The sequence below is a fragment of the Halictus rubicundus genome, chromosome 16, assembly GCF_050948215.1.
Source record: "Halictus rubicundus isolate RS-2024b chromosome 16, iyHalRubi1_principal, whole genome shotgun sequence".
Lineage (NCBI taxonomy): Eukaryota > Metazoa > Arthropoda > Insecta > Hymenoptera > Halictidae > Halictus > Halictus rubicundus.
Genome location: NC_135164.1, coordinates 5,944,474 through 5,959,990, shown reverse-complemented (window position 1 = coordinate 5,959,990; position 15,517 = coordinate 5,944,474). Strand labels below are relative to the sequence as shown.

Below are 15,517 nucleotides of genomic sequence, written 5' to 3'. Positions count from 1 at the left end.
TTATTGCCGATCGCGTCGCTACTCCCAAGAATAATTCAATAGAATCTTTTTCCCTCTGTCCCCCTTTCACCCTCTCTCTCTCTCTCTTCATTACTCTGTCTTTCTCTCTCTTTCGCTCTCTCGGTGTCCTGTCCCATTAGCATAATCATATTATTTCAGCGCATTCTAGGCGTGTGTAGGCCGATCGCGAGTGGGATAAAGTGTGGAACGGTACTCCCGTCGGCCACTGGAATTCCATCCTACAGCCACGGGCCGTGTGTGCGAGCCCCGGGTGAAGGAAACCCGTGGAAATACGTGGGAAACGGCAAAGGGAAATGCGTTTACCTGCATCGGCACTCGCCGACCGCTATTTATTGACTGGAAGTAGTTTTCCATGTAACTGACACCGCGTTAATAGAACGCACTCGCGGTTTGTCTAGCTACCAGAGAAAGGAGACCTAGGACGTGAGAAATAGAACACCAAACCTGTTACCGATTCACTGCTCGAATAGATAATTAGCTGAACCTTTCGGTATCGGCGCGGCAACTGCGAGCCGATCTTTATATGCGCCTAACATTCTATCAAACGCCGTGTTTCTGCGCACGATTTTTCTCTCGGTGCCGTTTCGTTCTATTTCTTCAATTATTACGAACCCCCGTCCGTTATAAAAATTGTACGAATAAACATCGAATCACGGGAAACTTTATTACCAGGTGCATTTCATATCGTAGCCGCGAAGATTTCCATCGGTGCACAGTATGGCATTTTATTTCACTTAAAGTGTTCAACGAGATTAGGTTTGAGTGTCCCATGAGGTTAGGCTCTTTGGTTCTGCATTTTTTCGCTGTAAAAATTGACACGCGAATAAACATCAAATTGCAAGATATTTGATGACGAGAATATAGTGCACTTAGTATAGTTTTATGGGATTTTAGTTTATTCGAAGCCTCGAAGCGCCAGAAACTTTTGTTTTGATTGATTGCAGTACTTCTGTTTGGTTTTTGTCTTTTTCGTCGTAAAATTCGATACGTTCGTAAACATCGAATTACAGATTTTATGACGAGATTATAGCGCATTCGATACAATATTGTTGCTGCGGGGGCTTCTATCGGTATGCAACGTTGCATTTTATTTCGTTTAACGTGTTCGATGAGATTAGGTGCACACTGTTGTTCGGTTTCACATTTTGTCGTTATGAAAATTGTTACGTGAATAAACATCTAATTTCAGGATATTTTATGACGAGAGTATGGCGCGTTTAGCATGCTATTATAGCCGTGTGACTTTCATCTGTGTAGAGCATGGTATTTTATTTCGTTTAAAGTCTCTAATAAGAGATAACTTGAAAGTTTTGTGTGTTTGCGGTACTCCTGTTTAATTTCGTGTTTTTTCGTCATAAAAATTGGTATGTGCATAAACATCGAACGATAGAACATTTATGACGGTAGTATAACGCATTTAGTATTATATCACAGTTGTGTGACTTCTACCTGCGTGGATCATGGCATTAGGTACAAACTGTTCTTTGATTTTCTATTTCTCCGTCATAAAAGTTCGAACGTGCATAAACATTGAATTACAGAATAATTTATGGCGAGAGTATAATGCATTTAATGCAATATTGTAGCCGTGAAATTCTTCCGTCAGTGCATAGCATGGCATCTTATTTTATTTAATATTTCTTATCAAGTGTAGGTACACACGTTCCTTTCATATTTAATTTCTTTCATACTTTCGTCACAAAAATTATCACGTGCATGAACATCGAGTGGCAGAATATTTTACTGAAGTCCTTTAATAAAATATAAACTTTTCTCTTTGACGCCATTGTTCTCGAATTTGTGCATAAAAGTTTCTGCACGAATAATCCTCGAATTATATTTTACAATGAAACTAAAAAAGTATTTAATACAATATTGTGGCCCTTCATTTCATTCGTAGCCTTTGATAAAGTATGAACATTTTCCTTTGATCCGAATCCTCCCTAATTTGTGCGTAAAAATTGTTGCATGAATGAACATCGAACTGCAGGATAAAGTGCATTCAATAAAATGTTCCATGCTCGTAACAAAGGCTGATATTTTTTCCAATGATTTAAATGAGAACAATAATCGAGGGAATGTAATATTATCAACGAAAAGCAATAAAAACTGAAAGACGATTTAATGGGTTCTCGAATGGTCCCCGAAAGTTAGAGTCTGTTTAGATTTGGAGATTTAGAGTCTGTTAACAGGTTCCAGAAATCTATTTTTGCGAGAAGACAATTGGTATTCTCGCTTCTTGAATTACACGTTCGCGAAATTGCGTACCGGGAAATTACGGGATCGCCGGGACGCAACAATTATTTCATGACGGGTGTAAACACTGGTATTACGGTTCCCCGGGTCACCAATTACCGCTAACTCAACAATATTTACCGCGAGATTTAGTGAAATCGTTGAGCACCGGACCGTAATGTGTACTTAGTAATTCCTTCCCACATGGGTATTGCGAAAATGACCATTCGCTTAGTAAGAGTAAACATGCAATTCCAACAATTTCTCCCCGGTTCGTTTTGACAACCATTTCGAACGACCAATCGGATAATCATCTTCCCATTCAGCTAAGTGTCTGAACGGATTCGCGTTTATTTGTCGCGGTGTGGTCCAGTAACTTGCTACAGTCAGCCGAAAAAGTCTCTACTAAAGACTTGAATTTTTCTACGATTTTAGAAGGATTAGTTTACTACATGCCGTGTGAAAAAAATACAATAATTATAAGAAAAAATTGTAAGAATTTAAAAATGCAATTATATTATTTCCAATCAACTCAAAATATTAAGAGATTATTTGTAAATTTCTATTTGACATCATTTCATGGCAATCGAGGCAGGAAGTGCTCATGTTGCATAAAGATCCATAATCTAACTATAGCAATCCTTTTTTTTTTTGTTTGAAATCTTCACATCTCACATTACATTTTGAAATGATTATATTTCTACTATAATTAAAAAATGGAATCGTAATTTAATTGGACGGGAGATTTCTGAAACAGGAATTACAATGTAACTTAATCATCTCGTAATTGTAATAAACGAAGTAATTTAATCCTAATCGTGCCACGTTAGTGTTGTTTAATTGCGAAATTGTTTTACTTGTTCCGCTGAATCCGAAAACATTCTGCCTATGCGAATATTATCTTCGTTGTGCAACAAACGGAGAGTAGGTGTGCGATTGTTCGGGAGAGCATAAATCAGTTGTGTTCCTGAATGACAATTGAATAGTCGGAAAAGAATTAATATGCACGTGTTCGTATTTTAATACAATGGGCCCGCGTAGAAATTGTTTTAGCTCGATCATTAACTTCTCAATTCAATTCCACGCGAATCCTGTGAAGTTTCGAAGACACATATACGGCTAATCACCATGCATTAGCATTGATTAGCATCGTTCCTGTATACGTCATAATAACGCCGCGGTTCTTTCGCCCAGTGTATTCTCATGCGATCATTAAAAATTACTATTAACCGAGTACGCCGTTGGGGTTGAAATTATGCATTATTAATAATGCAATGCTGAATTCACTTGAAATGCACGCGCACGGTTTTTCCGACCTAAGTCATAAACATCGTACTTTATCAGCCAAGGTGATACGCTAAAGCCTGCCACTGAAAAAGTTGTTAAAGAATTATGCTAATTACGACGGGTTCGACGGCCGACTTTCCTCCAGTTTTCCCCGGAATTTTCCCGTTGCTTCTGGGATCGGGCGTGAAAGAAAAAGGGATTATGGCAGGCAGCGACAATCGATGAAGGAAATCAAAGTTGTCCTCGATGTTTAACATGGCGTCAGCAGGCTACGTCGCCTTTCACACGTCCTACACGAAACACGACGAAGCTTAGATCTCTTTCAAAACAATTACGCATTCTTCGGCGCCAGTTCTCCCACGTCGACGTTGGCCTGCCTCGATGCTCAACCACCATTTCCAGAAAACACCATGGGACACGCGTTCGTACTGTAGATTCGATTTTTTAAAAATTTCAAGAGAACTTTCATTTCATTTTGGCCTCAGCAAAAAGAGTTCGAAAATATTTGTAAATAAACTGCATAAGAATTCGACTGAATCTGGACATGGCTCCCAATAAAAACCACCAAGAGGCAAACGACAACAAAATAGAATAATGTTTCCACCAAAGATTACAGCAAATATTCGGGCGTTATAATTTTCAATTGGTCAAAGTAGCTGGCTTAAAAATTACCGTGAAGAGCAAATGATAATAAAAAGTGAGCAAATGCTGATTTGTTCTTAACGGGGCGGGGGGAAGGGTGGAAGACAGCAGGGCTGGCGACGAGGCAATTCGAATTTTCGAAACAAGATGTATCTGATCGCGGGAGGCAGTCGAGAGGAGACACCAACAATAGGGATTATTAGCATTGGCTGAGCCGACTTCACGTTGATATTGGTCTCTGGAGGACCGACATATTGTAATCACGCGGATATATTGTGCTCGTGCAATGCACGTTCGCCTAGTCCTCTCCAGCCACCCTATCCTCCGCATCCACCTACTCTCTCCACCTCCTCCTCCTCCTCCTCCTCCTCCTCCATCTCCTGTTCCCTCTTCTCCCCTCTCTCTCTCCGTGTCTGCTGCTCGCATCCTCTCTCCCTCTGTCCCTTCGGTAGCCGATCAATGCCCTCTTCTCCTATCGATAACTCGATAATATTACACGCGAAAACCGCTTTCGATGTGCTCGCCCAGTCAGCGAGCCACTTGTGCGAGCAAATAACCAGTTATCGGAAAACCGATTTTATTTTCGAGGGACGCTTGCCTTCGATATTTTTTTCTTCTTGTGTCTCGTCGCTACCCTTCGTCCCTTTGTCTCTAACCATCGAACCCCCTCTCTCCGCTTCCTCTCTCTTTTACATCGCCTGCGAACCTGTGTATCGATACGCTCCGCTATGGGACAAAAATAGGCAAACGTTCCTCCTGGCGGATCTGGCAAACTCGAAACAGTTGCTGAAGTTCGTAGAAAACGCTGTAGGAAATTAGGGCGTGCCACTATTACACGAGTTACAGTGATTTCTCGATATATGTCGCCGTGGCCTGGATGATAAACGTCGCGGAATTATCCCCACTACTGGAGAGGCCTCGGACGCCGCGGACTGTAAACATAACACGCTTCGAGTATGTCTCCTGGACGATACAAGACGCTGACAAGAACCGTGACATATATCGAGAATTCTGTCCAGGGACCAGATTTGCAAAGGACAACAGAATTTGAGTGTCCCGAGTTTTGGTATTTTGCAATGGAACTGTTTTCAATTCTGACACATTTGTCAAGTAACATTTTTGCCGAACAATATGTTAGTTTTGTCGCGTCGATTTGCTGTTGAGGAGTATAGCCTAACGCATTTTTCCGCGTTCAAGGCGATAGAAAATCAACGATTTGCATGCCTCGCGCATGTTTTCCTTCGAAATCGATTCGGCCGGTGTTTTTCCTCGCGGAGACGTCGCCGATGTCTGTAAATATTTTTTAAATGTTTCAAGGGCTTCCACGGGTTAGCACGTGATCTCTCGTCCCGTCTTTTTCCGCGTTTCTTTCTACGGCTTCCAGAAGACCACCGGAGGAACGATTCCGTGCGCCATTGTCGTGATGCGATACAACGCGCAGGTATTACAATTATGTAAATCACGCCGCGTATCATAGACGCCATTTTTGCACACGACACATGTAATATGTGCGAAATGTGTTACAAGGTTTCGTGAACTCTTCTGGGAAACTGTCTGTTACTTTTTATAGCCTCGATGCAATCTCCGCTTCGATGCGCGACGGGAAAGTGCGAATAAAAGGGAAAATGTGCACTTCTTTCGGTACAAATACAGTTGCTAAAACTGGTCTCATAGATTAACTATTAAAATCAATTTTTAATCGAAGTCTAGAATTCTTATAATTTTTGTATAAGGTATCGGTTTGCCGATAAAATATGTTTTTCGTACCGTGATCTCAATAATTCGACTACCATGTAAATATAGCGGTACAAAGTATTTTTTCACCTCAAATGAGAATTCGCTTTCGCCGCTCAATTTCCGTGAAAATCAGGGAAAGACGGTGCTCAACGACGTGTTCACCGTTCGACGCGCAAGAAACCGATTCGCAGCCGCGAAAACACTGCATTGTTCGCGCAAGCTTGCGATGGAAATCACCCTTTTATCCCAGAAATTCAGACCCCATTTACGAACGACATCGCGCGCCATTTCGGAATCGTTCCGCGTCAGATTTGTTTCCGCCCGTAACAACCACTTATCCGTTCCTTTCGATTTCCGGCCGGGGGGAGAGACAGAGTCTTCAACTGTGAAAAATTATCGCGGTCTTGCAGTCGGCCCTTTGACTCAGCCCTCCGCGAAGGTTTCTCGAATGTGTTCAAATTAAGAAACTGAGAACGCGAGCAAATATTCGCGAATTTCCCTTCTAAGCCTTCCAGTGGAAAATGTTTATCCAGCTCTGACAATTTAACGATATTGAACGATGTATAATACTGTTGAGTGTGCACGTGTTCTAATTGATCACGGCCGGTTGTCCGCAGGTGCTGAAGGAAGCAACAGCGGCAAGAAACGAGCAGCTATCCGAGCTGGAAAATCTGTTCGGCTATTTGGAGGAACACCGGAGCCTACAGGGTTACGAGGGCGAAAAGTCAGCGCGGTGAGTTTGCATGATTTTCTACGTTTTATTAGACACTCGAGAACCGGGGGTGATTTACATCGGCCGCTCGTAAATCAAACGGCCGGGTAACGGGATTAAAATGAGTTTCGCCTGACAGAGAAAATTGAAATCCGTAATTGGATTGTGCCGCGTTCAACGAGTTTTATTGGCGTTCGATGTTTGCTCGGTGTCAATCGGGAACGGGGACGAGCCATTTCCCGTCAAATCGTCCACGAGCCGGAATTATGCTATACAATCTTCGGATCGCCTTGTTCCCTTAGAGAACCCAAGTCAGCATTTTCGCTTCTTCATGCAAGCACACGTTATAACAAAAATCGTGGGCGATCTAACAAATTCAATCCAGTCGTTATTATAAATCAGCACATACAGTGACTCCCACTAATATTCGGACGCTTTTAAAAATCGTATAACTTTGTTATTATTGGATCATACGACTTAGATTTTTTCAAAGAAGTTAGCACAATTGGTTTGCTACGTAAAGTGAAAACAAAATTTTTACAATAAATTGCAGAGAAAATAGGAAAAGTTGTATTTTGCAACTTTTTTATGTGGACTTGTATTGAAAATTTAGAAAGTACGATTTGTAGATTTGTATGAATTATACATATTCTGAGAATTTCATCAAAATCGGTCAACGTTGCAATGAGCTACAGATGTTTCAAAATGAACACGTAAGGGCGAAATTCCCTGACAAGACCACAATTCTGCGATTTTCACCCTTAAGCTATCATCGTTAAGCGTTTGTAGCTCATTGCAACGTTGACTGATTTAGACGAAACATTCAGAATATGTATAATTGATACAGATGTACAAAACGTACTTTTTAAATTTTTTATATAAGCCCGCCATTTGCAATTTTAATCAAACATTTTTTCACGTTATGTAGCGAACCAATTGTTCTAACTTCTCGAAACAAATTCAGGTAGTATAGTCCAATATTAACAAGGTTATGCGATTTTTAAGAGCGTCCGAATATTAGTGGGAGTCACTGTATGTAACAGTTACATACGTTTAATGTCCGATCTTAGTGTCTTGTAAGTTACTCGATATTTGTCAACAACACTGGTCTTGCCAGCGACATGTATCGTCCAGGAGACATACCCGAGCCGTGTTATGTTTACCGAGGCCTCTCGAGCTTCGTGGGTATACCCTGCGGTAGCGGGGATAGTTCCGCGACGTTTATCATCCAGGCCTCGGCGACATATACGGAGAAATCACTGTAGTCGCCGTAAGTTTGTTCAATGTTGGGTTCAGCGTTAGAATGCTTAATCCAGAATGGTTAAAATCCATCGAATACAAAATGAGAGACCGCAGGATGGCTTTTTCCTGCTTTTGTCCGTTTGCCCCGGCTATCCGTCGACTGTTTTCTAAGCCAGCATTGAAACCGGCGTTTTCTCTGTGCCGACCGGAGATCCAGTATCGAGAGAGGATAGGAGCGAGGCTGATGCAGAAGCATCCGGAAGCCAAAGATCCCCGAGCACAAAGGGCAGACGGCAAAGAAATTGCATTGCATGCTAAATCTCGGACGACGCTGCAACCGCCTAATCAATCTTCAATCGGCTCGATTGATTCTCTCCTCTGCCTCCTCGGCGACTACTTGGTCCCGTCGTCCCTTTCCCCGCGACCTTTTCAGTGTCCCATCTCGCTGCGATCTCTCAGAGCCGCGTCTCGCACGCTGTTTGTCCGGAACGCGATGAGATTTACACTGGGAAACGCTGTTTCACTCTTTGCCGGGACACGCGGACACTGATCCCACAGAAATATCGAACAAAACCTGTGCATTTACGCCGCCGATCCATCGATCTTCTCGAACCTAGTCATTGCTAACCAAATAGGAAACCTCTAACGATCTTACTGTGTTGTATTAAGCCTATAATTATCTATGACGTTCAATAACCTTGTGGTCTTGCGAGGCGACAACCATCCAAGAATATAGCAACATTAGGTTGTTAGTGACACCCAATGGTCATTATTTAGTTGCCTATTTTAATATGTAATTGTTACTCCGCTGTTTACACGCGCTGTCAATTTCTACGTTCGAGAAACACAAGGAAATAGTAGCCCTACACGATCTATGTCACAGCACTTACTGTAGTCTTATACTTGAACTAGGGTTTTCACAGGTAAGCAAACCAACAAATATTCTTTGCTTTTAATTATACCAACAACTTCAGAAATTGGGTACATACTCCTCAGAGAGGTAATCATTTCTTTTCAAATAATACTTCTTTTTTAAAGAAGTTATCGGGGTCATGTTACTAGGGACAATCTTCTAGTTGCACGAGTACCTCGATTATGAAAATTTATGTTTTATAAGACTGTTTAACCGGCAATATGGTAAGCATCTCGCCCACGCGCTACAATGTCGTTTATTCCTGGTAACGTTATGAAACGCATTGAAACGGTTTGGAGGCTCGGGTACTCCAATGTCCACGATCGTATTTTACGAATGCTGAATTCCCGGTGATTATGGTGGCCAGCCCGCGATTATCATCGTTCGAGAATCGTCCTGTACGGAACTCGTGAAACATAGTTTACGCGCGACGCCCATTTTACTAGGACTATTCCCCGTCAGCATGTTCATCCTCGTCGTAACCGTCGATCTCGGCGACCGTTACTCTCGAACGCGCGCATAAATCCCTTTATGAGCGTCGTGTCACGAATTCACGGCTTGTCTCCGATTTTATTGCCCGCCGGATTCTTCGGTATCCCCGTGACTTTTACGTTGGCGAATACGAGCATCGATACTTCCGGCATTCCGTTCGGCCGCCCGGAAAAAAAGCGCAAGGTGTAGACGTTACTATCGGGCGGGGGCTTGACAATGTCTGGTGGCTTTGGCGAGATCGCATGATCAATTCCAGGGACCAGCACCCTGGCATCAGCATAAAAAAAAATAACAGTTATCCTGAAACAAGTTAAAAAAGTCCTGTCTTTGCTGAAACAATTTGAAAAATAATCACGCTCATATCCCTTTAACACTAGGTTTACTTATGGGACCCGTCAAAATAATATTTTTAGTTTCTAATATTTTGTAATCTAATATTTTTAATTTAAAATTGTTAAGATTCTAAGATTCTCTGGGTATATATTATTTTTAAAATATTTTGCTAAAAATGTGGGTAGCATGTTCCTGTTGTTTTTATAAAGTAATGCAAAATAGTCACTTTTGGTGCTCGCAACTAAACTGTGGATGTATAACACAATAATTATGTAGTGTTAATTAAGTCTTGTTTAACACATTCCTATCGATTATAGAGCACCATGTATATGGATAGCGTTTAAATCTCGCTTCTAATATTAGCGTGTGAGATGAATAGTGTATCACTGAAATCGAAAGGAGCGATTAATCGTATCAAAGATTAGGTTTCTCGTAGAATGTCGCAGCCCGTGAAAGATTTAGAGGTTCGCGTGAGCCGAGGCGCTTTTTCTTCTCAGTTGATAATTGTCGCGAATTAGTCCAGTAAATCAGACCATTGCGTCTTCGCGTTCTTTTTCTACGGTTCTGTTACTTCGTTTCCTTTTTCTTCTTTTCTTTTCTTTTTTCCCTTTGTCTACTCCCTCGCACGGCGCCCGATCGTGAGAATGGCGTGATCGTTTCGCGTAAATAACAATTAAATGAAACCCATGGGCGCGTTAAGTCGAACTCTCTCGCCGCCCCCAGCCGAGTAGAACCATGTTACTCGTATGTTATCATAGCGAGCATAAATACCAATTAACCGCCCACCCGCACGCATAATCATCGACAATTAACGGCGGATGTCGGCGCCTCCGTTTTGAACCGTTTTCACTCACCACTTTCCAATATTCTCGTTCACTGTTTTCATCGAGAATTATTCCAAACACTCGCTCGAATTCGATCCACAAATATCTCAAGCACTGGATCATTAAAACTTGATTCGTCATTGCTGTACATTTGTGAAATGAACAATTTCCGTTTTATTCTATAAATGTCACTTTTCACGGAAATTTAATTTGACACTGAAACAGAAAGGCATCGAGCAGTTTACGAAAACTCGAAACAGAGGGTAGTCGAACTTTCGATTAGGCGAATAAACTTTTGGTAGTCTTAACGCTAAATGTAGTGAACACTAAAAGTAATAGGCTAGACAAGCAATACACAAAAGTAGACGATATTGAATTTATTTAGATTTTCCTCGATTTTATTTTAACAAATGCTTTGTTAAAATTCCGAAATTGTCAAATAAGAAGCCAGTCATTTAATCGAGGTAATTTCAGCATTAAAAGACTACTAATACAAGGCTTGTTAAGAAATTTGTTTAATAATCAGGGATAATAAGGATTTTCATGAATAATTTAATCATTTCTTACGGTTTAATCGTTTGTATTGTCTAGAAGAAAATTATCAAGCTTTATTCCTGTAGATAAAGTATTACAATAAATTATAATATTTTCTGATCGTTTATCCCCTTGTCTACAGAAATTCTCTACAACATACATCAACTATCACAGGCAACGCTTGAAACATTTTCCCCTATCCCGGTCAGGCTCTTAATTAATTTCAACGCGTTCATCTCGCCGAGATAAAATCAATCGAGACGAGTCATCAGATTGCATCCGACAGAGAACAATAAGTCATTTTAATCGTTGTAACCCTTGCTCATCAAAAAGCCAGGCACAAAAACTAGAATGTTACTTGGCCGCGTGTTATCCCGTGAAAAAGTCATCAACGTCGATCGTAGATCTCCCAGGAAATTTTCTATGAAGAGATCATCTGCTCCACGTGCATAGTCATTCTTAACGCACGGTATAACACCTGTATAATACACCTGCAGTTCACCGAGAAAGATGAGACAAGAGAATGGAACAGATTAATAACTCTATCGATTTTTAAGACTTCTAAATACAGTTTTCCTCTCGTGATCATAGACCGCCATTTAATATCGTTATCCACGATAAACTTAATTTATCAAATATCATGTTTGCAATTAGAGAACACGCACTCGCTATCGCCAGCATTCAACGGACCGAAATAGCCGCCGGTGTATCCTATGATTGTAACTCAGATATGCAGATTTTATCATTGAATTGCAGCGTGTCGAACCTCTAATTACTCTTGAAGGCAAATGACTTCTGCGAGCGGCGCGCTCGCTTCTCTTGACTCGATGATAAACGGATTTTTTTTTCAGCATCTTGCAATCGGGTTCCACCACCGGGACGTTAACGCCGCTGTTTTATTAATATCCGTCCCTTGCTTTATTACGGTTGGTGTATAATAATTTGTGTGGCATGGTGTAATATGGGTAATATATGAACTAGATATTTTTTGCGTTACACGTTCTTGCTTTAGTGACCACTAAAAGGGCTAAAAGTCAGTGCAGTGCGTGTATAAAAATTGTTACGTTCACCTAAACGTTTCAAATGAATTTTCTAATCGAACAAACGGCTGAAGAAGGATCCCGAAGACGGATCGCGCCCGTGTGAATGGAGCTTAGGGGTGCATAGTCGCGCGGAACACGTGCAGAACCTATGAGAAACTAGAGTAGACGGGTCGGATGGAAATTGGCAATTATCGCAAACCCATAACTAAGGGCCGTGCACTCCGTCGAAGCATAAGGTCTGCACACGTGGGGCGCGGGGGTTGGAGTGCAGGGTCATTACGCGATAATTAGAAATAAAAAATCGAGAGGATCGCTGCTATCCTTTCCCAACTCCTCCCTCTCACCTTTCCACCGATTCCCTATCTATTTCTATCCTGGACGCGTTGCTCCCTTGCCTCTATTGCTATAGCGTTTCCTCCTTCCCCCTCCCCTTTCAGCCCTGCCCACCCCTCCACACTTCACTGCGTTTCTACGCGCGGCCTGCATCACGATCATTTCGTTGCACTTAAGCGCATCGTCAGCTGGCGAATTGCATTTCTGCAAGAACAGGATGAGCTAACGAACACGCCGTGATCCATTCTTTGTCCGACTACTGTCGCTTCGTCTAATCGTCTTCCTGCTCTGTTTTTTGTTGTTTTGCTCTTTTTTTTTCCTTTACGACGATCGTTTTAGAATGAATTATTAATTGCGCTCGGTAAATTGCCTGGCCACTATGCAGGCGGCTGCTCGGAACGTTTCTAATTATACTGCGGATCTTTATGCAGAATAAAAAGTCTCCTCGTTGCATGTGCAGGGAAATGTTACAAGCTGCAAGTTTGTTTCTCGCTGATTCGAATGAAATGCGAATAATAGAACTTGCACATTTTTCTGTTTCACTGTTTCGTATTTCACCCACTTTATCTTCCCATGAGTACATAAAGTATTATTCGGATGAAAATTTTCAGTTTTTTATTTAGTTCTGGTCCGAATCAAACGTTTAACCGAAGGATCAAGCTTTTGTTCGACTCCAGTCTCTGCAAATTAATTGTAAAAATTCGTGGTGCAGTAATTACACTACACATACTGATTTTACAACAGGCCTGAGCAACTGGCGGCTCGCGAGCCACAAGCGAGTCCTCTTCCCACACCTGAGACTCCCCATCATACTTCTATGGAGTTTTGAAGAAGAGAAGGGGGGCTAGGAGAGACAAAAGCACGGTAGGGTAAAATGAAATGGTCAGTGGTGGGGTGTCCTGTAGACTGGTGGGGGTTGTGAAGCGACGGCGGGGAAGAAGTTGCCCAGTCCTGCTTTTACAAGAAGTGTAAAATAGCATGCATGTGAAACAAATTTTTAAAGTCGATTTTCTTTTAAAAGATATTGCATATGAACAAATTTTGTCTGTCGCACGTAAATTTTTGTAGTAAAATTTGTTAAAAAATGCGACAAATGGTAATCGAAAAGATGTAGACAACAGTCAGCGAACAAGCTGACACATAAACTAAACTGAATAATATGCGAGCAGATAAATGAGCAAGTAAATGAACGTATCAGGTGCACCATTTAATCCTTAACTGTTCTTTTGAAACATCTTTTTCACGGCCATTAAAATTCCAATGACCAACGTTCATTGCTCGTTTGCTATCTCAGGACAACGGTTAATGATCAAACTGACACGAAAGAAAGAAATTTAATAGGTGCGGCACAGCGAAGTTCGCATGCAGTCTAGTCTCTTTAAACAAACGTTTCGCAATAAACACGTTTCCCGAATCACGAGATTAAACCGAAAGTGTCCCATAAACCCACGACGAAAATTAGCAAACGTGCATGCAGATTATGCTTCGCCGGTTGATTGCGAGTCGCGTTTTTTACGAGCACCGGCCGCGTCGCGTCGCGTCGCGTCGCGTCGCACCGTGTGAGAAAAGTGTAGACCGTGGTCTATCGCGCTGTTTACCACGGAACCGAAGAACAAGTCATTAAACAATGCCGAAGGAAAAGTTAGCCGGGCGTGTACTATAAAAAAGAAACGCAATAAAATGCGAATGAAACGAGCAGTAACGTAAATAGTCCGACAATTTGTATGCAATTACAAAGGGGTCGCGAACCTCGCCGCTATCTGATCGTGGAATTTTCACACGAGACTGAAAATAGCCTGCGCTATGAATCTTATCGGGGCAACCGTAATGATTACCATGCTATTTCTCTTCTGGTTCATGGAGAGAAGCCCGTGGAATAATACGACGCATCCTTACCGGGAATAACAATTGCAATAGGAGCATCCGCGTTCTCGATCGTTTCGCTGCTATAGCTGCCACTGAAGGAGCGTCCGTCCCACCGAGCATACGTCTTCATCGGCCTCTGAAAGATTCACGGTCGAGCTTAGAAATTTGTTTCAATCGACGGACGTGTCTTGACACGTAAGGCGAGTCCAGGGAATTAACATGATTCGCATTAAACGGAAAAATAACATTCACGGTGACCTCTTTCGTGTCTTCATACAAAATTCTATTCTACGTTCAACAATGTCTCGCTAGAAAGATCTTCTGCTTTTACAACCGGCACTACGTTAATTTATTTAGCAATTGTTCATAGGCCGTCCCACGTACTCTCGTACATTTATTTTCGCTCAATGGTCCTAGGATAAGTTTGTGCAATTATCATTCGCCGCGTACCTCCGTTCATTCGTTTGGTCACATTTTTCGTTGAATTCTAATTTTTGTTATAAAAGGATAAAATCCTCGGTCTATGACAACAGACAAAGTTTATCGCATCAGTGATTCTTGTAACCTTCTCAGGTCTCATAAAATTCGGTTTACTTAATAGTAAAAATTGTTGGTAAATTCTAGTAAAAATTGATTTTCGCGGGAGTCAAAGCGCGAATTATAAAATCGAGTAGAACAGCAGAATCTGACGTAGAGGCCAGCATTGCCGAGGCAGGAATTGAACCGCATTTGCCAGGGTCGAGGGATGCACGGTAACCGCGTTCACAATGTAGAATGGCGGAACGAAATAAGAAGGCACACGTGCACCCGTGAATTTCCAATGACTAATCTCGCATAGCTATAAAAGGAGCCGGAGCTACAGGTATATTTATCCGCGGCGTGGCGTTTCCACGTGGGAAAGAAATCGTTCTTCCTCGGTTCGAGTAACGCCCAAGGAACTGGTTTCCAAGTTCGTCTCCCTCCGGCTCGTTCTTTTCGCTTCTCCACGAACATCTTCCGCCTCTTTTTCCCTTCTATCGCTCCCTCTCCTTTCTAGCATTACCGCGCGCCGCGTTCCCGAGAGTTTTACAAGTTTCTAATGAGAAGAAGGGGTTGCGTTACCGTGAACAACGGCTCCATAATCGGTCGTGCGTGTGCCAGCCAAGGATCCATCGATCCTGCCCCGACCGAAGGAAAATAATACTCCCAGGCATTCCCCGTGCATTCGTCATTATTAAATCGTAAATCGTAAAACGACTGCTCGGTTTTATTAATCATTCCGTCTGCCTTCTCCATCGTTCCAGAAACGAGACCGAATTTCTAC

General features: G+C 42.0%; 1 protein-coding gene and 1 long non-coding RNA gene across 2 annotated transcripts in view; one reads left to right on the top strand and one right to left on the bottom strand.

Moving 5' to 3' along the window:
- Positions 1–15,517, top strand: part of Mesr6 (misexpression suppressor of ras 6) — an 832,393-nt gene that overhangs the window by 676,509 nt on the left and 140,367 nt on the right. The window contains exon 6 of the mRNA XM_076802429.1: positions 6,540–6,655. Coding sequence (XP_076658544.1) covers positions 6,540–6,655 — 116 coding nt within the window. The remainder of the gene's footprint in view (positions 1–6,539; positions 6,656–15,517) is intronic.
- The window catches only part of LOC143362366 (uncharacterized), a 101,382-nt gene that overhangs the window by 7,350 nt on the left and 78,515 nt on the right, over positions 1–15,517 (bottom strand). The window contains exon 2 of the long non-coding RNA XR_013083626.1: positions 14,245–14,350. This is a non-coding gene — a long non-coding RNA (uncharacterized LOC143362366). The remainder of the gene's footprint in view (positions 1–14,244; positions 14,351–15,517) is intronic.